Source organism: Thamnophis elegans, chromosome 7, assembly GCF_009769535.1.
Source record: "Thamnophis elegans isolate rThaEle1 chromosome 7, rThaEle1.pri, whole genome shotgun sequence".
Taxonomy (NCBI): Eukaryota; Metazoa; Chordata; class Lepidosauria; order Squamata; family Colubridae; genus Thamnophis; species Thamnophis elegans.
Window position 1 is genome coordinate 74,484,941 of NC_045547.1, and position 26,358 is coordinate 74,511,298.

Genomic DNA, 26,358 nt, shown 5'->3' on the forward strand with positions numbered 1-26,358 from the left:
AATTCTATGGATTAAAAAAAAAGTGATGTGTGAATCTAATTTTAACTATCAGCCAATTATGGTTTTACACTTTGGTTCATTCAGCGATTCCTTCTGCACATCACACTAGGCTAAAAGCAAGCAGATTTTGTTGTGGGTTAGCATATAGTAATCTGAATACATCAATTCTCCTCAGTATGTCAACTCTTCTTTAATTATAGTCAACCATAGGTAGTTCCTCAAATACATCATCCACAACTCTATCTCACATATGCTTCCTATGTCTCTTATCTGTGGCCCAAATGACAATCTTTTTTTGTATGGCTTTTGCATTACTTAATCACCTAGATATGAGTGTTTCCTTGAGCCACTGGGAGTAATATTTATAGTATATTAAGTTATATGCCATTTAAATCATCAATACCAAGCAATTTACTATGTAAAAAGATTAAAATAACTAACAATAATAAACTATTCTAATGCTGAGGAGCCATAAAGTCATATGCACATATATTCTTACACAAGAGGACTAAGATCATCTCCAAGGCCTATGAAAACAGCTGGGTTTGATGCTTTGGGGAATGCTGCTCTAACAATCAAGAAAGCCCATTTCCCAGAATCTGGTAGATTACCGTATTTTTCACACTGTAAGATGCACTTGAGCACAAGACGCACCTAGGTTTAGAGGAGGAAAAAATAAATAAAAAATCAGGTGGATCCTGAGAGGACCAGATAGGTGTCCTCTCATGTGTCAGCTCTGCCTTTTGACTCCTGCACTGCAGAAAAGACAGACGAGGCAGGCAATGACAAAGACAGAAGAGGCGGGGTTCCGGTAAAAGGACCCTGCTGCTGCAGCCTGGCTACTATTCACGAAAAGGACCAGAACCGGTTCATCGTTGGGGTCCCCTGAGGTAATACACTTCACGGTCTGTGATGCAATATTCGCTCCATAAGACGCACAGACTTTCCACCCACTTCTGGGGGAGGGTGCGTCTTATGGAGTGAAAAATACAGTATACATTTTAAGAGAGAGAATCCTGAACAATCTTGCTCTTCCTGGTCTAAGTGGGTGGCTGGAGAGCCACTGGGAGCAGGCTGTCTCAAAGATATCCAGGTCTACCTATGTAAAATAAGACAAGCAGAAGACTAGAGAGCACATCCATGAATACCAACTTAGAAGCCAGAAGACCCAAAGAAAACTCCTTAATTTCACAACACAGACAGCCATTATCAGTACACTCTCAGTACCCTAGAGCAAGCTAAATCCATAAAAGAACAGTTAAGGGATTCCTGAAAGCTCAGCATTCAGGCAAATAAAGAAGATAGAGATAAACTATACAGCTACAAGTCAAAAGAGTCAATTAAACAAACTTGGAAGGGAACAAAAAAAAAACAAAAAAACAAACTCAAAGCATGCCTTCCAGCTACCAATATACCCAGATAAGGAGGGATCAACACCAAACAATCAGGCAGATAATAACACTCTAATCAAGGAAACACCACGAGATAACTATACCTCCACCAAGGTATGGAAGGACAATGACAAATGGCATTTGAAAACAGGCAGCAAATCCCACACTCACTCTGAGTGGTGCTGTTACCAAATTGGGTAATGAAACATCTGCAAGCAAACAACCAAGCTCAGAGACCATCAAGAACTCCCTACCTGGAGAACATTTTAGCTTATGCAGCATAAGTCAATGTGATGCTCCCAAATACAAATCATGTAATATGAAAGCAGAACATTTTGGGGACGTTTTAGAACTTTCCAAAACGTTTCAATTCATTTGTTTTACATACAAAACAGTGGTGGGTTGTTATTCCAAAGAACCCCTAGCATTCAAGTTACGGACAAGTCAGATCCAATCTTTCTGAGATCAATACTGTCAAGGCCAGATTTTCAATATCAGTCCTTTTTTTTTAAATTTCAACAATATATGTTGAGAAAAATAGCTTGAGAACATCTGCTCTTACAGCAATCTAAAGAATATAAGCAAGATTACTGAAAGACTTTAGGTTACATGAGTGTTACCCAAATATTCAGCAAAACATTTCCTATAGTTTGCCCTATTTCTATCACTCTCCGAAGGAAAACTGGAAAACTCAGATTTATTGCTCTTATTTTCCCTTCTCTATGTAATTTGTTGTCAAGTCTGCAAATTGAAGTCTAGTCCAAAAGTGATCAAGATAAAAACCAGGCTCTTGTCCCAAACGGTTGGTTTGTATGTAAATTTCACATATGAAAAGATCATCAAAAATGGAACGTGATATACCACCATGAAAGCAAGAGATGTTTGAGGAAATTCAATTTTATGGGTTTACCCTTAAGTTTCATAAGCAGGTACAACCCTTGACTTATGGAAGAGACAGCATTTGGAGGAATGGAAAAGAAAAGTGTAACTTGTTTTAATAAACACATTAAAAATCAAGGTTCTGATCTTATTAGATGTGAGTTATTAGGAAGAAATTACTTGAGCATCTCAGGTTGAGCATTGCTGGTTTATAATATTTTTGCCAGTTTCCAGCAAAAAAAAAAATGTCTATGTGGAAGAATGGGTTCATTTAACAATCACAGTTTGCTTAACAACCACATGATTCATTTAACAACCACCATGAAAAATGCTGGGTGGGGAATTCTAGGAGTTGAAGTCCACACAACTTCAAGTACAACATTTGCCTGCTTCCATATGAATAACCCCATTAAGAGCTAGTATTTATAACAAGCAACTTTTCTTGAGAACTCAGAAACAGCATTTTCCCCAAACAAAGTCCATGTCATCAAATGCCTCAACAATAGATTTGTTAGTCTCTCGGCCCAACTGTTTTTGCTGCCACACCCAAACAAATTAAGTCTTCCAAAATGTACAAGAAATATAATGAATGATGCTTTGAATAAGACACACTGAAATCTGATGAGCTTATCAGATTTACTTTTGCTGGAACTGGGTCTGTCTAGTTTAATGAAAAGAAGGATTAGGGGAGACATGATAGCACTCTTCCAATATCTCAAGGGTTGCCACAGAGTAAAGGGAGTCAGGCTATTTTCCAAAGCAGGGTAGGACAAGAAGCAATGAGTGGAAACTAATGAAGGAGAGAATCAACCTAGAAAAAAGGAGAAATTTCCTGACAGTGAGAAAAATCAACCAGTGGGCTTGCCTCCAGAAGTTGTGAATGCTCCAACACCGGAAATTTTTAAGAAGAGACTGGACAACCATTTGTCTGAAATGCTAAGGGTTTCCTGCTTGAGCAGGGAGTTGGACTAGAATACCTCCAAGGCCCCTTCCAACTGTTATTCTGTTAAGTAAATCCCTCCAGATATGGAACAGGGTGAACATAATGCTTGAATCAGGAACCCTCTCCTAGCCAGGTTGAACATACCCCATACAGATGGCACACTAAATTGCTGGTTCACATTTATCCAGTGGAAAACTGAAACCAGGTCTCGCCAGTCTAACAAAAATATTGTACTGTAGCCCCTCTGCTATACCGTTGTTTGTGAATTAATACACTAGAGGTGGGTTGCCCGGATCAGGCAAACCGGTAGTAGTAGCAGCGGGAGACTCCACCCACCCAACCACCCACCCAGACGCTTCTGCACATGCACAGAAATGTTGCGCGCAAGCAAACTGATAGCAAAGAAATTGGAAACCCACCACAGTAATACACCAACCAGGCAATAAAAACAACTCCTGTGCAGCATTTCAGGGAAAAGGTCCTTCAGAGCATGTGTGAATGCATGCAGAGTACCCAACCTTTTCCCATGCTGTTTCAAGAAGCATCACAGCAGTCTTTTCCCTTTAACTCCAGACCAGTGAAGAAGCCAAATACCTGTGCAAAACACACACACACACACACACACACACACACACACACACAACAAATTGCATGGAGAAGGCTGACACTTCATGTGTATCCTATTGGGGCGGGAGGTAATGGCTCTCCATCCTTGAGAACCAAATATATATTGTATTTATTTGACTTTAATGTCAAAGCTCTGAACCACATCAGAGGAGCCGCCCATTAAAGAAAACATTTTCATTGATCTACAGGGCCAAGCTTTGTCATTATTCTTTCAAAGGCATACAAAATGGAACATTTCACAATCACAATCCAACTCTTCTTCTTCCTTAGCCCACAGCCAGTTCCAACCTAAGACAACAGAACACAACTCTGCAGGCACAGAGCTAAACAGCAAACACATCACTTTTTTTTTCCCAAATTTGATATCATGACCTTATCTTCATCTCAAGTCTGACCAACAGCTGAGGCAGCTTCAAGCCATTGTTATGTGTCCCAAACAATGTTTCGTCTATGGACAAAGTTGTTTTTATTTTGCTATGGACATGACCTAACATGCTTCATTAACACAGTCAGGGATAAGGTCTGCAGAGTTTCTCTTGCACATTTTAAGCTGTGGGCACAGAGCTTAAATTGGGCATTGTCTGAGTAAAGTCTGACTGATTCTTTCCATGATGCTTATAGGACCGCCATGGGTTTCTTGTGAACACAAACTGAATACTCTTTTGAAAGAGGCTAAATCTATATGGTAAGAGATGGGTATTGAGATAGTGCTAATTTTGTGCTGCATGGAAAATTGATTTAAACCGTCCAAATTATGGCTCTGTCAGCTGTCTATGGGTGGTCCTGTCACCATCATATCCATACAGGGTTTCCACGGCTTCTGCCAAAAAGAATGCAAGAGACGGTGGGAAAGTAACACCAAGAAAGTTAGACCTCATGACAACAAATGGGAGAAGGTTTAGCAGAGGTTTAACACTCTTTTAGAAAAGCACTAGAGCCCTGCTGAGAAATAGCTTGGCTGCGAGGTCACAGGTACGCAGCACTTCCGAGCCCAGAGTTGTTAAGTGGGATGCTTGATGCAGGAAACATGTAATAAGAGGAAAGATGATGCCTAAGAAAACCATGGGCCATTTTCTTGACCTTGTTTTGCATTAAAACAGGAAGGTCAGCACCCTTTTTTTGGTTTCATCACTAAGACGTAGTAGGTTTTAGCACTTTCCTGCCAGTTCATGGATATTTTAATATGGCCATTTGGTTGTATCCTAAATCAGGGGTCCCCAACCCCCGATCTGTGGACTGGCACTGGGCCGCTGCATGCGCAAACAAGCACATGAAACCATGCCCCCTCCAGTTTGTGGAAAAACCTCTCTCCCTGGTGCTCAATAGGTTGGGGGCCTGATCTCTGAAGAAATACGGATAGTAATTCCTTCGGCATCTCAAACAAATGCCTTGCCTTATGGCACTTTGGAAAATAAGTTGACACCCCACTCCCCTTTGTGGCAGCCCCTCAAATACTGGAATATTGCTATCGTGTTCTTTCTAGTCCTTCTCTTCTCTAGACTAGCTAAACCCAATTCCTGCAACCATTCTTCATATGTTTTAGTCTCCAGGCATTTAATCACCTTAATTGCTCTTCTTTGCTTTTTCCAAAGTCTCAACATCTTTTTTGTAATATGGTAACCAAAACTGAATGCAGTATTTCAGGTGTGGTCTTACTAAGGTATTAGAGAGAGGTATTAATACTTCACATGATTTTGATTCTATGCCTCTGTTTATGCAACCAAGGATTGTATTAAGCTTTTTTGGCTGCCGCCGCACACTATTGGCTCATATTTAAATAATCATCCACTAGGGCGATCATCTACTTCTCCCATTTGTTGCCTCAACTGCTATTAATTTTTAATTGGGTCCACAAACAAGATGCCAACTTGCTTTTGGACAGCTGTGCCCTTTGCAATAAGTCCTGAACAAGAGCCCAATTCTATTTTCTTTTTCCAAAAGGGAATGCTTCTTTTACCCCATATCCATTAATTACAATGAAATCTCAAATGGAAAGTTATTGATGATTGTTCAAAATTCCATTTTTGGCATCAACATAGGGAAAATAAAATGCAACATGGACTACCTTGCTTTCCTCATAAATGGCAAAATGGTGCTCCTTAATCTGATTATTTACAGAAAACACAGCACAAATAGATTTTATGCAGGAAAAAAAGTTCATGCAAACATATTTTATCTTTAAGTGGAAAATTTGATACTCCACCATGAATTTAGGCATGTGCATGATTTCTAGAGGAAAACAGCTTATCTGACAAATATTCCTAGAATAGAAACATATTTTCCCCATTATTACTGATTTTCTGGGACTCCCTCCAACTTAGTTCAACCTCTGAAAGTTCATCTAAAAAAACCACCAGAAAACATCCCTGGAAGGAGATTTTTTTTCAAGAATGATACAGGTCCTTACAGAAAAAGCAGCTGTGTTATTTTCCTCCCATTATAGCATAAGAAAGTTAGAACTACTTTAAGCATATGATGCTTGCCACTAAGAACTAATGCAAAAAACTGTGTGATGCTGATAAAAGTACTAAGCACATTTTGATTAAGAAACATGCAAACTACTTTTGCATCAGTGTGGAAGGACTAGCCAGGCCCCTAAAACTTAATATGTTTTTTTCTCTTAAGAGTCACAGAAGCCCTTTTTCTCCCCTTGTCCAAAACAAAATCAGGCTGCAACTCGGATGATTTGAAACATTGTACAGGTAGTCCTCGACTTATGACCACAATCGAGCCCAAAATTTCTGTTGCTAAGTGAAATGTTTGTTCAGTGAATTTGCTCCATTTTTACGACCTTTCTTGCTGTGGTTGTTTAAGCGAACCACTGCAGTTGTTAAACCAGTCAAAACCATTAACCATTGTCAGCAAATTCAATGAAGATGTGTTAAATTGGTTAAACAAATAGTATGACTATTATTGGTCTTAGTATAAGGTAAAGGTTCCCCTCGCACGTATGTGCTAGTCGTTCCTGACTCTAGGGGTGGTGCTAATCTGTTTCAAAGCTGAAGATCCAGCGCTGTCTGAAGACGTCTCCGTGGTCATGTGGCCGGCATGACTAGAACGCCTAAGGCGCACGGAACGCTGTTACCTTCCCACCCAAGGTGCTTCTTATTTTTCTACTTGCATTTTTTACGTGCTTTCGAACTGCTAGGTTGGCAGAAGCTGGGACAAGTAACGGGAGCTCACTCCGTTACGCAGTGCTAGGGATTCGAACCGCCAAACTGTCGACCTTTCTGATCAACAAGCGTCACTGTGTTGCAAACATTTTAAGAATTACTTCCTAAAATGATTTGTACCCAGACAACACACTGTTCAATTGAAGATGGAATTTTTATACACTATAAAATAAAATAAAATAAAAACTGATTGCAAAAAGAATTTGCTCATCATGAAAGGGGACGGGAGGGGGGGGGGGGGACGGGACACCGCAACCATCACAAATACGAGTCAAGCTGCCAAGCCTTCAAATGTTGACCACACAATGGGTCCCCAAGCATGGAAAAATGTTTGCAAAGTCACTTTTTTCCGGTCACTAAACGAATGGATTTTAAACGGTCACTAAATGAACCATTGTAAGTCGACGAACACCTGTATACAAAAAAAGAGAGAGATCTCAGCTTGTTGTGCTTGGCAAAAAGCAAAGAGGCACCGTTTTCTCCCACGTTGTTTTCCCGTGGAAAAACACTTTTTGGGACTAAATCTGGAAAGAGAGAGTCAAGAGCAAACCTTCCCCCATTCCACACGGAGGGAGAATCCTGCGTGGAGGGTTTGTTTTGGGGTGGTTTTTTTTTGCTAGGGTTTCTCCGGGCTGCACCTCCAAGAGCTCCCCTCTCCTGGCTCCGGGGAATCCGTCCTCCGGGAGGCGACCCCGCCAACTTTGCGAGGAAAAATAAGGCGGGGAAGGGGAACCTGCGGGGCGGGTAGAAGGGAAGAGAAGGAGGGGGAATCCCGGGAAAGTGAACCCGCCGAGCGCGAGATCCCCACGGCCAGGAATTACCCCGCAATTCCCGGGCTCGGCCGGGGTCTTTTGTGTGCGTGTCTCTCTCTCTCCCCGCTCGGGAGGTCCCGCAGCCCGCAAGCCTCGCCTTTCCCGCCCGCCTCTCACCTCTCGCCAAGGCGCACAACCCGCAGACCAGGAGGCTCCGCAGGACGGCGCCCATCTTCTTCCCTCGCTCGGCCGGCTCTCACCGGCGCGGCGGCGGTGGCGGAGACTCAGGAGCCGTCGGCGGCCGAGGGCGGCGGCGACGGCGGCGGCGGCTCCTCGGCTGCCCGCTCATGCTTCCGCGGAGGGCCGAGACGGCGCGGCTCTACCAGGCGGCTGAGGGAGCCCGGCGAGGGCAGGGGAGGCGGCCCCGGCCCTCCATCGTCGCCTCCTCCTCTTCCTCCTGCAGCCGTGACTGCCCCTCCGCCTCGCTTCCTCCCTTCGCTCCTGCTTTCCTCCTCAGGGAGCCGCTTCCCCCTCAGCCGGCTGGGAACCCCGGGCGGCGCAGGGGCGCATTCCGTCTCCGCCCTGGCTCCGCTCCCGGGCTCGCTCAGGCAGGCGCCCTCCTCCTCCTTCCCTCCCTCCTTCCTTCTCCTCCTCCCTGCCGCCGCCGCCTTCTCCTCCTCCTTCTCCTCCTCCTCCTCTTCTTCCCTCAGCCGCATCCACAGGATCCCCCTCCCTCCCTCCCTCCCTCCCTGGCGAGAGAGGCTCCGGCCTCTTCACGCCGCCGCCCCTCCCTCCGTATTCCTCCTCCCGAGGACGCGCCAGGAGCCGCCCCTGCCGCATTCCGGAGGGACTTCTTTTGCCCCCCCCCCCCTTCCTCCCTTCCTCCCTCCCACTTTTCCACACACGGAAAGCGTTGATGTGGAGACTCGGCGCGCGCGCGCGCGCGCCTGGCCGGAACTACTTTTGAGGACGCGCAGGCACAAAGGCGTCCCTCGCTCGCGGCCAGGTGAACCGTCCCGTGCTCTGAGGGGAGGAAAGGTCCTTCGGGGTGTCGCTGAGGGGAGGAAGAGAGAGCGAGAGAGGGAGGCCGTGTTTTGGCTTCAGCAGCCCGGGACGGCGAAGGGGGCAACCCGGGCGAAAGGAAGGAGAAGCGAGGCGGGGGTCAGCGGGCAAAGGGAGCTGCCTTGCCTATCTTGCCTTGCCTTGTCCGCCTGCCCGCCAGCCAGCCAGCCAGACGCCTCCTTCCTTCCCGAGGAATGTGGACGGGCTGCCGCAGAGCGCTTTGTTCCCTTTGTCTTTTTTTTTTCCGGCAGACCTGCTTTCCGAAGGGACGCCGTGCTTTGGAAGGAGCTGGCGCCCGCAGGGAAACTCGGGTCTGCGCGTTCCCACGCGCGTCGGAGCCCGTACACGGGTTTGGCGCGGGAGGGGGTGGGGCGCCAGGCTAAGCGAGAGTTGGGAAGGATGCGTGTTGGGCGGATGTTTCCCCGCGGCGCTCTGGATTCCCCCCCATCCTTCCTTAACTTGCCCCCTCGAGTGAACCTAGGCTGAGATCCGGACTTAGTGGGGTTCGTGTGTCGTGTGTGAACCCAGAAAACGGGAGTCAAGGGACAACCAGGGATCTTTTAAGTAAGAGGGACGTTGGGTCAAGAAAAAAAGAGCTGAGCCCAACTGATTCACGTTATAACCAATCTGGGTTTCTGACTTGTAGTCCAGCGTTAAGTATCAAATTTTTCAGGCCTTGTGTAAAAATAAACCAGGATGATCCCTGATACAGGTAGTCCTCGACTTACAACAGTTTGTTTGGTGACCCGGCGCTGAAACAAGTGACTTAGGACCCATTTTTCACACATGTGACTGTTGTAAGCAGCCCCAATGATCACGTGATCAAAATTGGGATGCTTGGCAACTTGTTCCTATGTCTTGCTTAGCAACATAAACGTGGGGCCCAATTGTTGTCACATGTCAAGGACTTACTCAGGGAGGGAATCTCTTCATCACATCCTGGACATAAACTGTTTCAACTTGCTACCCTCAAAACGACACTATGGAGCATTTCCCTCAACACTGTCAAAACTATTTACTAAGTCTGCACTACTATTACTATTAATCATCTCATCGTTCCCATCACCCATCTCCTCCCACTTATGACTGCTGGACTGTAACTTTGTTTCTTGTATCCTTATAATTTTTATTAATATTGTTTCCTGGTTGCTTATTTGTACCCTATGACTATCATTAAGTGTTGTAGCTTATGATTCTTAATGAACGTATCTTGTCTTTTTATGTACACAGAGCATTTGCACCAAAGACAAATTCCTTATGTGTCCAATCACATAAAGAATTCTGTTCTGTTCTAGTCTATTCTATTTACGACGGTTACTGTGTCCTGGGGTCATGTGATCGCAAACCTCTCATAAGCAAAGTGAATGGGGAATCCAGATTCCCTTAACAATCGGGTTGCTAACTTAACAGCAGCAATGATTCTGTTTAACAACAGCAAGAAAACTCGTAAAACGTAGCAAAACCCACGTAATAAATGTCTTGCTTAGCAACATAGAGTTGGGGCCCAATTGTGGTCGTAAGTCGAGGACTACCTGTACTTGCCCAGGGAGGGAATCTCTTCTTCACCCGTGACTGAATGGAGAATTAAATCTAATTGGACAGGGAGTTGCCAGATTTGGCTGGATGTACAGGAGAAAAGTATTTAGGATTTCATCTTTAATCCGTAAACTCTTAATCCTTCATAATTAATAAAGAATCTGGAAAAAAAAATACATCCAAGAGTTAGAGACCAGAAGGTAGAGAATCTTAGCAAAAGAAAGAATATTTCTACATTGGTCCTTTGGCTTGACAAAAACCTCCCAAGAAACATTTTATCCCATAAGAGAATTTTAAAGAAAGGAAGTTACCTTACAATATAGAATTTTTATGTAATAAACATGGGGCTACAATGCCTTTCAATAAACCTAAAATTATTTTGCATTTTTTAGGTTGATAATCACAGAACACACAACTTGGTTGGGTTTATGAAATTTAAAAACATACTTTTTTGCAGTAGCAAGTCACTTTCTGTTGAGTCTGCTCACTCAAAAGCTAAAACAATCCTGCTTTTATAAACAAAATTGCAGGGAAATGGAACCTTTTATGAATGCCTATCATATTTTTAAAGTTTTTTTTTTCTCCTTTTCAATTGTGTCCAATTTTCAGAGACTGGCTTGGCAAGTCAGGAGTGGTTTGCCATTGGTTCTTGCTTAGGGCTTAGAGAAAGTAACTGGACCAAAATTACACAGCTGGCTTTGTGATTTAAGATTGGACTAGAACTTGTGGTCTCCCAGTTTTTAGCCTGATGCCTTCATCATTACGCCAAACTAGTGCTCTGTTATAAGACAACAGTATGTGTAGTCATTGAGTTACAATCATAATATTTTAACGTGATGGTTGTAATATAGTTGATCATATCACTACTCAATATTACGACCTTTATTGTGTAGTCGTTAAATGAATCACTAGGCTCATTAGGCGAACTTATAGTTTGCTATGAGGGCAGTCTGGCTGAAAACCAAAAATAAAATGCCAATTTTCATCAAAACCACTGCAAAATGGGGTTAAGTGACCATGTTGCAAACAGCTGTAAATGTGCCTCAGTTGCTCCAGTGTCAGAAGTGGTGTCACATGACCATGGAGGGAGCAACTTTTGGAACTTTGAAGGTGACTTGACTTACTAAATACAGTTGTTAAGAGCCAGTTTAGTCTAGTGCAGGGGTCAGCAACCTGGAGCCCTCTGGAGCCGCATGTGGCTCTTTCATCCCTCTGCTGCGGCTCCCTGTCGCTCAAAATATGTCACAACCGCCAAAGTGCGACACCCATCGACACGCAATTTATTGAGCTTTTCGATCCCCAGTAGGTTTTGTGGCTCCCGGTGTTTTCTGTGGGAAACAAATCCAAATGGCTCTGAGTGTTTAAGCTTGCCGACCCTAGTCTAGTGGTTAAAGTGCTGGCCTAGAAGCCAGGAGACCGTGACTACATAAGCCATGAATGCAGGTTGGCCCCTGGATTTTGGAATAGTGCACTCAGGGCATGTTTGCACAATCATAAACAAGCCAATCACATTTTAACCAAAAGTGCTGTGCAGATTTGGGTGATAATGTGTATGGTCCAGGCAGGGGAGGGGAATTTGTTTCATTCAGCCAACATCATGTGGTGCAGGACGGGCTAATGAAACAGTTTTATTGGGATGACTCTCGATTACTTAACACAAGCTGGCTGGGTTTGCGCATGCCAAGCTCACGGTTACCCAAATCATAGCTTATTTGGTAAATTCGGTATGCTGGTTAATGACTGCAATAAAGATTGGTTTGATCCAGTTACCTCCGGGTTTGTTGTTTCTTAGCTGGGTTCTTCCATGCTGCTAGACTAAAATGTGGCTAGTTTGTGATGTGAGCCATGTTCACAATTTAGCATAAGTTCACAACTGGTAAAGGTGAGAGTAAGTACAGGCTGATAAAGGGTTAAGGATCTCTCCCTTCCCCTTTCTCCTCCTCCTCCTCCAAATTGTTCCCATCTGAACGATTTCCATTATGTGTGATATCACTTAAGGGTGGCAGAAATGACCCTCCAAGATAGATTAGCTTGGAAAAAAATGAGAAATTTTGGCTAGAAGCTTATGCTGAGTTATCTGTAAGGCAGACCAGTGTTCTTCAACAGTTCAATTATTTATTTAAAATGTCAAGACATCTGGAAAACTTAAAGTTTCTTTTTCTTTTCTTTTTTACCTTTTGGGAGTACTTGAGTCTTACTTGACAAAACATGCTTTTGTTGTTGTAAGGGGATCAGGTTTTAACCACCAAACCCTGAAACATTATTTTCTTTCAGTTTGCAAAATACTCCACAGATGGACCCCATTAGCTTGCCCTCCGAGTCTTTCAAACCATAGCAGTTATGTCTTTCTGCTCAAAAATCTCTAGTGGAATCTGGGATTTTGCAGGGCAGGTTCCAAAATATTACATTGTGCCTTTTGAAAAATGGAAGAATCAAATGGAGTTTGTCATGTGTTAAAGTCTCTTTCTCCTGAAACGAAGGTAAAAATAAATAACATTTCAGAATACAGGTTGACTTACAACCCCCAATTGAGCCCAAAGTCCTGATTGTCAATTCTTAATTTTCATAAGTGAGAGCCACTTTTGATTAAGGCACCAGTCCGTATAGAAACTGAGTTCTAGTTCTGCTTTAGGCACAAAGCCTGCTGGATGATCTTGGGCCAGCCACTTTCTCTCAGCCCTAGGAAGGAGGCAATGGCAAACCACTTCTGGAAAACCTTGCCAAGAAAACTATAGGGACTTGCCTAGGCAGTCTCTGAGAAATTGACATGATGGAACGGGAAAAAAAACCCCACCTTTCATAAAGGTTTTAAAAAAGAATCTCTGCACAAAGAGATTATTTTAAGTCATAGGTTTGGACTTGGTTTTAGAAAGAGTACAAAGAAGGACAACAAACATGATTATAGGACGAAAGGCTAAACGATACGGAGAATGTTGGTAGGAATTGAGTTTGTTAGTCTAGTGAAAAGATGGACTAGGGGTGACATGATAGCAGTGCTCCAATATTGGAGCTGCTGCCACAAAGAAGAGGGAATCAACCTATTCTCCAGAGCGCCAGAAGGCAAGACAAGAAACAATGGATGGAAACTAATCAAAGTGAAGCAGCGTAGAATTAAGGAGAAATTTCCTAACAGTGAGAACAATTAACAAGGGCTTGCTTGCAGAAGTTGTGGCTTTTCCATCACTGGAGGTCTTTAAGACGAGGCTGGACAGCCACAGGTCTGAAATGATATAGGGCAGTGATGGCAAACCTTTTAGAAACCGAGTGCACAAACTGAATGCGTGTGCCTGCACAAACTGAAAGGTGCATGCACGAACGTGCATGTGCAAATGCGCACATGCATGGACGTGTGTGCATATGCAGCAGAGACCCAAAGATCAGCTGGCTGGCAGGAGGGGGGGCATCCCAACGTCGGCAGCACAGCAAGAGATAAGATCTTTTTCTTTCGTGAGCTTCCGTTTCGTCGTTTTCAGGGAAACAAACTCATGAAAGAAACACCACGGAGATCTGACCTGGGGCGATAGCACAGTTGTCAGCAGAGGGTGCATGTCACCTCTGGCACATGTGCCGTAGGTTTGCCATCCCGGATAGAGGGTTTCCTGTTTGAGCAGGGGTTTGAACTAGAAGACCTCCAACGTCCCTTCCAACTCTGTTATTCTGTTTTGTTATTCTATTAGCTTTTATGTTATTTCTGTAAGGTTTCCTAAAAATGCCCTAATTGATTCATGAGTATCGAATCAAATTTCAATACAAAACTAATCATTTATTAGGAGCATCATCATCATAGGCAAGATCTTTTCACCATCAAGTCTAAACTTTGTTTGAGTTATAGCTGATCTTTAACCCTGTTCCTTCCCGCCCCTCAGTCTGCGTCATAAATCACATTCCCCCAATGAGATGCACCCCTCCGAAGCCTGCTGCAGTAATCTGAGATCCAACTTCAGCTGACAGCATGGGTGGAATGCACTCCTCTCCTCCTCCTCTCACTATGACAATTTTGGGAGTTGACATTAGGCTCCCCTCACTTTACAAAAGCAACCTGTGTGAAGCAAAAACAATTTGAGTCTAAGTATAGGATTTAAGGCTATGTCCGCCCCCCCCCCCCCCAGGCTTGTTTGGTTTTTTTTTCATGGAATCTTTCTATAAGGCGATCAGCCTGGGTATTTCTACTCTTTACTTTACTCCCAACGTTGTCCCTTTCCTTAATTAACACCTTTGGATTAAGTATAACTAACATGGACACTTCTGTTATTCAAGACTTCTTTTCTTAACATTTGATGAGGAGGTGACCCACAAGGTATCTTTGTATCAACCATCTGGCTGGCCTTTCTTGGGTGAAATTGTACTGGGGTTTACGAATGGGTTAAGTTCTCCAGATCCCGTCATGGGAAACCATCAGCTTCCTAAAAACAATTGTGATGTAATAAGAGTGACATCCTGTCCTACCCATTTCTGCATATGGTGCAATTCCCAAGCATTTCTTTCAAGGCTGATTCCTCCAGAGAGCATTGCAATACCTACCATTCTTCTGACCGGGGAATGTACCGTATAACAATCCAAAATTGCAATAGGCACACCTTAGAATCTGCAGAATTGTTGGGGCGCATCTAGACTAAACACCTTTGTTTTGCACACAGCCTACAGCCTGGGATAGCCGCAAGGAAGGATGCTCAGAATTCAAGTGATGATCGCAAGCATTGTCGGCCTACCGAGTCCAGACAGGAAACACAACCAGATGGACTAATTCTACGGTATCGCAAATATCTATTAACGGAAACTTGCAAGTTTGAAAGTGCACGTCTCCCTCCTCCCTTCCCCATCACCTTTACAACCTAAGAAACTAGGAAGGGACTCTGCAGAGTTTATGAGTTTGTTTATGAGTTTATTATTTATAGGCCGCCCTTTTCCCTGAGGGGACTCAGGGCGGCTTACAATTTATAGGGAAGGGGGGGGTACAAGACAATAAAGCAATAAACATGAAAACAGTGCAAGTAAAAATAAAACACAACATTCATCATTCGGGTGGGGGCAGGTTACGATCTTTATCCCCAGGCCTGACGGGATAGCCAGGTCTTGAGGGCTGTGCGGAAGGTCTGGAGGGTGGGGAGGGTACGAATCTCCACGGGGAGATCGTTCCAGAGGGTCGGAGCTACTACTGAAAAGGCTCTCCTCCACGTAATTGCCAGTCGGCACTGACTGGCAGATGGGACTCGGAGGAGGCCTAATCTGTGCGATCGAATAGGTCGCAGGGAGGTAATTGGCAGGAGGCGGTCTCTCAAGTACGCAGATCCACTGCCATGAAGGGCTTTATGGGTGGTAAGTAGGACCTTGAAGCGCACCCGGAGATCAACAGGTAGCCAGCGCAGCTCGCGGAGGATGGATGTTATGTGGGCGAACCGAGGTGCGCCCACGATCACTCGCGCGGCCGCATTCTGAACTAGCTGAAGTCGCCGGATGCTAAACAGAGATGTTTAGCACCCACCCACCCCCATTCCTGGCTCTTATAAGACCGTTCCCATGGGTGCCTCTGTCCCTGCTGTCTCCTTACACTGTTAATAACCATGCACATGAAGGACAGGGCTTCGATTGCATGGGTGGGGCCACCCTCTTGACTTTTTTGACTGCCCTCCCTGCAGAGCCATACTACAAAACCCCAAACATGCAATATTTCAAATTGTAGGGGAGATGGGATGAATGGATAGATGGCGGAGTGGGTAGGTATATCGGGAGGGAGGGAGGTAACAGTAGAAATGGAGGGATGGATAGTGGTAGGGGATAGGTAGGTAAGTAGGTAGAGATAGGTAGGTAGATAGATGGATGGAGATAGGTAAGTAGCAGTGGTGGGTTGCAGGTGGTACGCCCCAGTACCCGTGACCCGTCAAAACCGCGGTCCACTAAAGCACGCCCGATTAAAGCGCGTGCCTGACGTCATCAGCAGCACGACAAATACGACCCCGGAGAAAAAAGGGCGCTTTAAAAGGCGCTTTTAAAGCAAGCCGATTCACATAAAGGTTAGGGTTAGGGTTACGTTAAGCGTTAGGGTTAGGTTTAGGGTTAGGTTAAGGGTTAGCGTTAGGTTTAGCGTTAGGTTTAGCGTTAGGTTAAGGGTTAGCGTTAGGTTTAGCGTTAGGTTTAGGGTTAGGTTTGGGGGGGTTAGGTTTAGATTTACGCGTTAATTTTAAGTTTACCGCTCACAGCGTGCTGTTTTCGTCGCGCTGTGATGGCGTCACGTACGCGCTTTCGTTGAGTGCGCTTTAGTCTACCGCGGTTTTGTGGTGGAACCCCCAGTACCAGTGCCCGCCCGGAGCACCAGGTACCGTTCCGGTACGGTGCTCCGGAAGGCCCACCCAACCCGCCCGAGCTCCTTACCTGCGCGATGCTCTGCTGAGCAGCTGGAGTGTTGCGGAGGCTCGCAGAGGCATCGCAAGAGGTAAGGACACATGCGTGCACGCTGCCCGCATTCATGTGGTGCACACTGGGCGCCCCGTTGCAACCGTACCGGTTGCAATGGGATCCAGAACCCACCACTAGTAAGTAGGTAGGTAGAGGTATGTAGGTAGAGGTAGAGATATGTGGATGGATGGATGGATAGATTGATGGGTAGAGATTGGTAGGTAGATGAATGGATGTAGATAAATGGAATGGAATGGAATTCTTTATTGGCCAAGTGTGATTGGACACACAAGGAATTTGTCTTTGCTGCAGATGCTCTCAGTGTACATAAAAAGAAAAGATACCTTTGCCATGAATCATAAGGTGCAAAACTTAATGATAGTCATAGGGTACAAATAAGCAATCAGGAAACAATATTAATAAAAATCATAAGGATACAAGGAACAAAGTTACAGTCCTGCAGTCATAGGTGGGAGGAGATGGGTGATAGGAACAATGAGAAGACTAATAGCAATAGTAATGCAGCCTTAGTGAATAGTTTGACAGTGTTGAGGGAATTATTTGTTTAGCAGAGTGATGGCGTTCAGGAAAATACTGTCCTTGTGTGTAGTTGTTCTGATGTGCAGTGCTCTATAACATCGTTTTGAGGGTAGAAGTTAAAACAATTTATGTCCAGGATGTGAGGGGTGTGTAAATATTTTCACAGCCCAATTTTGGACTTGTGCAGTGTACAGGTCCTCAATGGATAGAGATAGACATAGATGGGGGTGGTGAGGGGGAGAGAGATGCTATTTCTATTTGAAGAGGTCCACTAAAGGGACACATTTTAGATATTTAGTTACCTTTTCAAAGTGCTGTATCCCTTAAGCAGTTTTTCCTGGTAGGATCAGGCCCTTCTATAGCTCTAACCGCCCAGACAAGAAATGATGAAACCTGGGTAGATTATCTGGCAAACTAGTTTCCAAAAGCTCTTTTGTTTGTTTTGCTCCTTAGAACAATTGTAAAAAAAAAAAAAAAAAAAAAAGTTGGAATGGCTTTAAAATCTCAAAGAAGTTTGCAGAGCACAAACAAGTTCTTGAAACTTGCAGAGCACAAATACGAAAGAGCTTTGGGCCTGGGGGAGAGGAGGGGGGAGGCTGACTAGCAAGACCTCTGCAATCCCTTCCCACCCTATGATCCTATGAAATTATCAATTTAATCTCGATTTATTCAGAGATTTCCCCCCCCCCCTTTCAAACAATGCATCGCTACTCTCTTTTCCAATGCAAACCGCTCAAATAAAGCAATTGTGATTTTAGTGCTTGGAAGAAACGGGGAACATTTAATTAGCAATTTGTAACATCCTGTAGTGAAAAACCTTTCCGTCTTTCTAGAAACCAGAAGCACGCAAGGATTTTTTTAAAAAAATAAAAAGCCTGGAAGCGCTCTGTCAGCAATCACTCAAACTGCCCCATTTTTATGTACATTTCAAAACAAGCATTCCCTGTTGCCAGGCAATCGACATGAGTTTGGAGCTGTGTTGTGGTTTTGTGTTTTATCTGTTTTTAATGGATTTTTTTTGGGGGTACGCCACTGAGAGTCCATGGGAGTTGAGCAGCTAAAACAAATTTAAATAAATAAGTTTTAATCTACTGCAGGAGATGCCTGGAGCATATTCTTTGGAAAGGTATATGTATACTATACGCATTCAAAGACATGCATACAAGTACACTTTGTGCTGGGAGGGAAGAATGGCCAAAAAAAACAAAAAAAAAACCCACGAGAAATTGTGGAAATGACCTTTCACAAGACGTAGTAGATATGATCCTGGCTTTGTTGCGTTAATAAACTGGTTAACATCCACAGTGCAATAAACCTTTTTCTTAATTGCCTCTGTAATGAATACTAAAAGGGATGCGGTGGCTCAGTGGGTAAGACACTGAGCTTGTCGATCAAAAGGTCAGCAGTTCGGCAGTTCGAATCCCCAGCGCTGCATAACAGAGTGAGCTCCCGTTACTTGTCCCGGCTTCTGCCAATCTAGCAGTTCGAAAGCACGTAAAAAAATGCAAGTAGACAAATAAGGACCACTTTTGGTGGGAAGGTAACACTTGGTGCGCCTTTGGCATTTAGTTGTGCCGGCCACATGACCACGGAGACGTCTTCAGACAGCGCTGGCTCTTTGGCTTTGAAACAGAGATGAGCACTGCCCCCTAGAATTGGGAACGACTAGCACATATGTGCGAGGGGAACCTTTACATAATGAATGCTAACTTGGCTGTTTCATGATGAAATTGGTTTTTGCAATACCTTTTCTCAAACCTCGACACCTTTGAGATCAGCTGCAGAAATGTTGGCGGATGCTTTTAAGGGGTTCCATTCCAATGATCAGCGGTTTCTTATTTCCATCACTTCCGTAGCCAGGCCTAGCATTTAGAAATGGGAAATTTCTCCTTGTATTTGCCCTGCCTCCTCCTCCTCCTCCTCCTCCTCCTCCTCCTCTTAATCTCATCTGGATGTGTGGGGGAGGGAGAGAGGAGGGTGTGTGAATGAAACCTAAGGAAATCTGGACTTTCTTTGCACTTCTTAATTCCCAAGGAGCGTGAGGTTTCATCCTGGCTGGATTGGAAGAAAGGGGAGAAGGCTAAACTGATTTATCTGGCCCAAAACCTGAGAATGACAAGAGGTGACTTTGTTGACATCTTTATTCTATTAAAATGGCTTGGAAGGGCTTGTTGTCAGAAGTTGTGAGTGCTTCATCACTGGAGTTTTTTTTAAGAAAAGGCTGGGCAGTCACTTGTCTGAAATAGTATATGGAACCTTTTTCAGTTGGAGCGCCCAAAATGCGCCCGTGCACCCAAACCCCCAGAATGCAATGTGTGCACCCCCTGTGCATGTGCACCCCAAATGCGTGTATGACCTCCCCACATGTGCATGCGTGTGTGATACCATGCAAACGCCTCTCCACACACACATGCGCACAAGACCCCTGCCCTGTGCTTGCGCACGTCACCCACCGCCAGGCATGCGCACGCAACCCCACACAGTGGCCTGCCCCCTGCATGAATGCATGAACCCCTCACACACACCCTGCCCCCTCCATGTATGTGCACGCGACTCCCACCATACCTCCAGGCATGCATGCGCGAAGCCACACATGCGTCCCACCCCGGGCATGCCACATGACCTCCCACACACATGGCCCTCCCCCTGCATGCATGTATGCTCCCCCGCACGCCCCAGGCCGCCTGCACATGCACACACAACCTCCCCTGCACACACACACACACACACACACCATGCATGCGTGGCATGGACCCAAAGACCAGCTGGCTGACAGGATGCACAAACACATGCACGGAGGACTTGTGACATGTTTGATCCCTCCCTCAGGCTCAGCCTGGTCATCTACACCAGTGTTTCTCAACCTTGGCAACTTGAAGATGTCTGGACTTCAACTCCCAGAATTCTGGGAGTTGAAATCCAGACATCTTCAAGTTGCCAAGGTTGAGAAACACTGATCTACACCATGTCCCTATCTGTTGGGTCTATTCAATTTATTACAGTCCTTGGATTTGGTGTTAACTAGATAACCTGTTACCTATTGGGTCATTTAAAAGGTATCTCCTTATCTAAGGCCTTCAAGTCTTCGGCTCCCCCTGCTTATTTTTCCTGTCACAATACCAATCTCCTTTTTGTGTGTGGCAACAATCCAGTTTTTATCTCTGCTCTTTCACCATCGGCCTTAGGAAATGCACACATTGCAGGCCCCTCGTCTCCCCTCCTCCCAGAGATAATGCAAATATAGATAAACTCTCTCGCCCTCCAGGTTTTGTGTCTGCGTTTGTCTGTCCCCATCTGTCCCGATGCCTTGGCCAGTTCTCCATTATGCAGAGTTTAAAGTGGTTTGGCTTAGTGTAATGCGGCATTCTTAAGTATTTGCTGCAAAATAATTTCTTCCAGGCCCTCGCTGGAAGAAAATTAATGGGACAGTTTTTGCCGCCGCTACTTAGCAGCCATAGTGGTGGTGCAGTGGTTGGAAGGCAGCATTGCAGGATAATTCTGCTCCCTGCCAGCAAATGTATGGGGTCCCTGCACAGTGCCGATTCAGTAACGTTTGAGAGTGACTTGACATAGCTGACATTTTTGATGACGAAAGGTAACGGTAAAGGTTCCCTTTAGTCGTTCCTGACTCTAGGGGGCGATGCTCATCTCCGTTTCAAAGCCAAAGAGCCAGCGCTGTCCTAAGACGTCTCCGTGGTCATGTGGCCGGCATGATTAAACACTGAAGATGCACGGAACGCTGTTCCCTTCCCACCAAACGCGGTTCCCTATTTTTCTACTTGCATTTTTTACGTGCTTTCGGACTGCTAAGTTGGCAGAAGCTGGGACAAGTAACAGGAGCTCACTCTGTTATGAGGCGCTAGGGATTCGAACTGCCGAACTGCTGACCTTTCCGATGGACAAGCTCAGCCTCTTAGCCCCTGAGCTACTGCGTCCCTTTTGATGGCTGCAAACTGGGTAACCAATCCAGGCTTATTGTAAGCTACAATTTCTGGTTGGTGAGAGTCATAAATAGCATAAATATTCCGCCCACAGATGGCCCCCTGACACCTCTGAAAGTATTTTAGGAAGGGGAAAGAGGGGGGGGGGCGTGTGAGCAACTTCCTGTTCATTGAGCCTTTGGGTGTAACATGTCATGTGAACTAACCACCAGCTCAATGGCTCCAAGGAGACAACATTTGGGATAATAAGGAGCATTTGAAGCCATTGGTGCCCTATAAGCACTTCTGTCAAGCTGATTCGGAATTCAGAATCATGCTTTGTGACATCCTCATAACATCATGGGAGGTAAGGAACAACTAAATATTGTAACTTTGCAAAAACGTGTAACACTTTGAAGGCCTTTAGTGGAAAGGCAGGATATCTGCAATTTAAATTACTGGAAAAAATGCAATTACTCATTCTTGGAGGACCTTGTGATAAGCACGTAAAACAAAAACAGACAACATGAGTACTACGTGATGGGATTACAAGTTATTGTTGTCCTAAGTATAACAGAGAAAAAGCCCTTCTACTGTTTATTTATTGATTAGAATAGAACAGAATAACAGAGTTGGAAGGGACCTTGGAGGTCTCCTAGTCCAACCCCCTGCCTAGGCAGTAAACCCTACACCACTTCAGACAAATGTTTATCCAACATCTTCTTAAAAACTTCCAGTGTTGGAGCATTCACGAGTTCTGGAGGCAAGTTGTTCCACTGATTAATTGTTCTCACTGTCAGGAAATTCCTCCTCAATTCTAAGTTGCTTCTCTCCTTGATTAGTTCCCACCCATTGCTTCTTGTTCTACCCTCAGGTGCCTTGGAGAATAGTTTGACTCCCTCTTCTTTGTGGCAACCCCTGAGATATTGAAAGACTGCTATCACGTGTCCCCTAGTCCTTCTTTTCATTAAACTAGACATACCCAGTTCCTGCAACCGTTCTTCATATGCTTTAGCCTCCAGTCCCCCAATCCTCTTTGTTTCTCTTCTCTGCACTCTTTCTAGAGACTTTCAATCCCACTTTTATTACTCCACAATAATAAACAAAGTGACAATTTTGTTGTGACAAACATACGTAATACTCCTTCCTCCTATCTTCCCTACCAAAACACCCCTGTAAGGTGGGTCGGGCTGAGAGAGAGTGACTGACCCAAAGTCACCCACTTGGCTTTCATGACAGGATTAGAACTCACAGCCTTCTGGTGTCTAGGTCAGCTCTCTAACCACTATACGAAACTGGATCTCCAATTAAATGGTTATCACAAGGACTTCTGGGTTCCAACCCCCACCCACAAAAAAATTAAACCACATTCTATTAAAAAAAAAAAACCTGAAAACTCTTAGAGAATTATGAGTTTATACACCCTTTTAGCACTGCATGAGTCCATCCCTGGGTGATCTGTGTGTAGGCAAAAGTGCCATTTTTGTGACCCCTGGATAATTTGATGCTGGATTTGGAGAAAAAAAAGAGCATGTCTTTTCCTCAAGAATGATTGAAAGATCCAATCAAACTCGGCACATAAACCAATTATCTGATAATTCTTCGATCTAAGCTGATGGGATCAGATAAAGCCAAGGAAATAACAAAAGGAATCCAGCCGATAATAAGCTTTTGGCTGGGTGTGCTGTGGGCTCACAGGAGTTGTGAGATTAATCTTATGACACAGTGGGAGTAGATCCAGAGGACAGACTGGTTTAAGACTAAGTTGGGGGGGGGGGGAATAACTGTTAAAAGAACAAAATGAAAACTATTCCTTGGAGTGGATCCATACTAAATCAGTCACACTTAAATCAGATCAGCCGACTTAGCGTTAATTGTGACTAGATGTCCCGTGGAATTCAATTTAGCTGCTGATCACAAGGCGCCCCGGAGTAAAATGGTCTAAATAAAACTACTCAGTTGAAAAATAGGAAGCACAGAGGCTCATAAAACTCCTTCGTTTTCTATCCCCCTTAACTAGAAGGAAGCTTGAATTCTTAATACAGAAAAAGCAAAAGACAAAAAAACCTCCTGGGTGGGATGATCCCCCGTACAGATAAAGTCCTCAACTTACAACTGCAAACAGAGGCCAGAAATTCTGTGGTTAAGCAAATCGGTTGTTAAATGAGTTGCACCCAACTTCACAACCACCCCTCTGCTGTGGCTCCTTGTCGCCGGTCGGCTCTACAATTGATAGGACTTTCGGTTAGGACAAGTAGAAGAAAAAGGATGCCTCTCTAGGAGGAGACTCTATGGTGGGGGAACTTCCGGTCAGCTTCAGAATTGAACTGGGAGGGTGGGGAGCGGGGGGGGGGGCTTCCAGTTAGGACCTTTGTGGCTCTTTGTGTGTTTAAGGTTGCTGATCCCTGGTATAGGGTCTTTTGCTTGGCCAGGGGGTTAGACTAGATGACCTACAAAGTCCCTTCCAACTCTGTGAACCTGTTCTCCCATTGATTGCTTGTTGGAAGACAGCTGGGAAGGTTGCAAATAGTGATCACACAATCCTGGGACGTCACACAAATATCGTAAATTACATGCCAATTGCCCAAATCAATGTAGAGATGTTATTAATTTCTTTATTTCTTTTTTCTCAATAGATTTTAGACTGTGTTTGTTAAAAATCTATACCGCGTACGGGTTCTGGGAAGTCAGGGGGAGGGGAAGGAGGAGGGGGGGAGGGTGGAGGGAGGGAGGGAGGGATATATATTAGGCTAGACACGATGTGTTAGATCTCAATGCAATGTGACTTCACATGTATACTGTTTTTCTCTAATTTTTCTTTAAAAATAGGATAAGCCAAATACATTAACATATAGTGGAAATACACTGAGGGGAGGAGGAGTAGGAAAGAAGAAAGATGGGTAGAGAGGGATGGGAGAGAGGGTGGGGGGAAGGCGAAAAGGAAGAGGGGGAGTGGATCTGGAGAGAGGAGTGGTAGAGGGCGAGGGGAAGTAGGGTAGAGGGGGATGATGGAGGGAAGGTAGAAAGTTGGAGGGTGGTGTAAGAAAGAGGTGTATGGAGAATGGAAGAGGTATATTGGGCTTTTATTTTCTGGGGCATTGTCGACAAGAGGAATTGATGCAATTATTGTTTAATACTGTATGGTGTATACATGTGAGCATATGAAAATGAAAATAAAATATACTAAAAATAAAATAAAATCCTGGGACGTCACACAAATATCGTAAATTACATGCCAATTGCCCAAATTTTTATCACGCAACAGTACGGATGCTGCAACATTTATAAGTGTGAAGGCTGGTTGCAAGTTACTCTTTTCAGTGCTGTTGTAACTTTGAGCAATCAATAAGTGATTGTAAATCAACAATACCTATAATAGGAAGATAGCATTACACTCTATTGAATGGAACAAAAGTGGGTGCTGTATCTTAAAAATATCTAGTCCTGCTCAGAAATCCAAACCAAATTTGGTTTGCAGAAGAAAACATCTGGATTCATGGAAATGTGGGAATTAAAAGCAATATTAATATTTGTGTTTGGTACCACCCTCCAGCCACGGAAAACATGCCTTCCAAAAGCAGTACGTTTTTTTTTTCTTTTAGAAACACAAAACTCTCGTGATGGGGAATTTTGCCAAGCATGATCCCTCCAGGAAATGCCTACGTTCTGCTATTCACAACTTTCTCCTTTACGAAGGTACGGGAAGATGAGCCGTCCTTGACTTGATACAACCCTTGGGACATTTAATTCGGGAAGTTGAAATAGTAGGAATGTGGGGAGCAGCAGGTGCATAATCTTGGAGTTCTTGATTTTAAGGAAAACTGAAACTGAGCTATCGTGAAAGAAAAAAAGTGGATTTTAATAAAAACAGAACCGAGAGCAACTGCTGGGTGTTCAAAAAATAAAGACAAGGACAACTGGTGTAAATAGAATGGATGGATGGATGGACGGACGGACGGACAGACAGATAGATGATGGATGGATAATATCTAGGAGAAGAGAGATGTGTAGGCTTCAACTCTCAGCAAACTGGCTGGGGAATTCTGGCAATTGAAGTCCATTATCTTTTAAAAGTTGTCAAGGTTGAAAGACAGAGGGCTAGAAATTACCACTATTTCATGACAGGTTATAAACTTTCTCCTAACTCCAATATGTTCTGAAATATTATAACTGACAATCTACTATTTTTGCTTGAGTGGATGGTCCTCAACCAAGTTTATTTCCACTTTTAAAAAATCTTCCAGGCTGCTGGCTTAATTAACTCTATTTTTAACGGTTTTGAGCACTTCTCAAACTCCATTATGAAGGCAGAGTGCATCAGTGAGTGGCCAAGATTAGTGGCTTGAAAGTCAACATTAAGAATTTTTGATCATGGCATCTGGCCCTCTCAATTCCTGGCAAATAGATGGGGAAGAAATGGAGGTAGTGACAGATTTTATTTTCCTAGGCTCCAAGATCACCACAGATGGGGATTAAAGCCAAAAAATTAAAAGACGCTTGCTCTTGGGGAAGAAAGCTATGGCAAATCTAGACACTGTACTAAAAAGCAGAGACATCATCCTGCTAACAAAAGTGCGTATAGTCAAGGCTATGGTTTTCCCAGTTGCAATGGATGGCTGTGAAAGTTGGACCATAAGGAAGGCTGAGCGCCAAAGAATGGAGGCCTTTGAACTCTGGTGCTGGAGAAGACTCCTGCGAGTCCCTTGGATTGCAAGGCCATCTAACCGGTCAGTCCTAGAGGAGATCAACCCTGACTGCTCTTTAGAAGGCCAGATCCTGAAGATGAAACTCAAATACTTTGGCCACCTAATGAGAAGGAAGGACTTACTGGAGAAGAGCCTCATGCTGGGAAAGATTGAGGGCAAAAGAAGAAGGGGACGGTGGAGAATGAGGTGGCTGGTTGAAGTCACAGAAGCAGTCGGCGTGAGCTTAAATGGACCCCAGAGGATGGTAGAGGACAGGGAGGCCTGGAGGAACATTGTCCATGGGGTCACGATGGGTCGGACACGACTTCGCAACTAACAACAACAAAAGAATGCTAGTCAAAAACTAACTGGATATTCCACGCTGTGGAACCGCTGCAAAAAGAGATGGGCACCTCTGTTTTTTGTATATTTTACTGCCACTGAATCTCCCTGGGAC

The 26,358-nt window shown here is 44.5% G+C and overlaps 1 protein-coding gene and 1 long non-coding RNA gene across 3 annotated transcripts in view; one reads left to right on the plus strand and one right to left on the minus strand.

Annotated features, from left to right (window-relative positions):
* Positions 1-8,415, minus strand: part of LRP6 (LDL receptor related protein 6) — an 83,851-nt gene extending 75,436 nt beyond the window's left edge. For both annotated transcript variants that reach the window (XM_032220791.1, XM_032220789.1), the window contains exon 1: positions 7,943-8,415. In XM_032220791.1, the coding sequence (XP_032076682.1) occupies positions 7,943-7,997 (55 nt within the window). In that variant the 5' untranslated portion in view covers positions 7,998-8,415. The remainder of the gene's footprint in view (positions 1-7,942) is intronic.
* A 254-nt stretch (positions 8,416-8,669) lies between these two features.
* LOC116510995 lies at positions 8,670-25,118 on the plus strand. Its single transcript, XR_004255706.1, has 3 exons — positions 8,670-8,771; positions 15,001-15,114; positions 24,819-25,118. It is a non-coding gene; the product is annotated as an uncharacterized LOC116510995 (long non-coding RNA).
* The last annotated feature ends 1,240 nt before the right edge of the window (positions 25,119-26,358 follow it).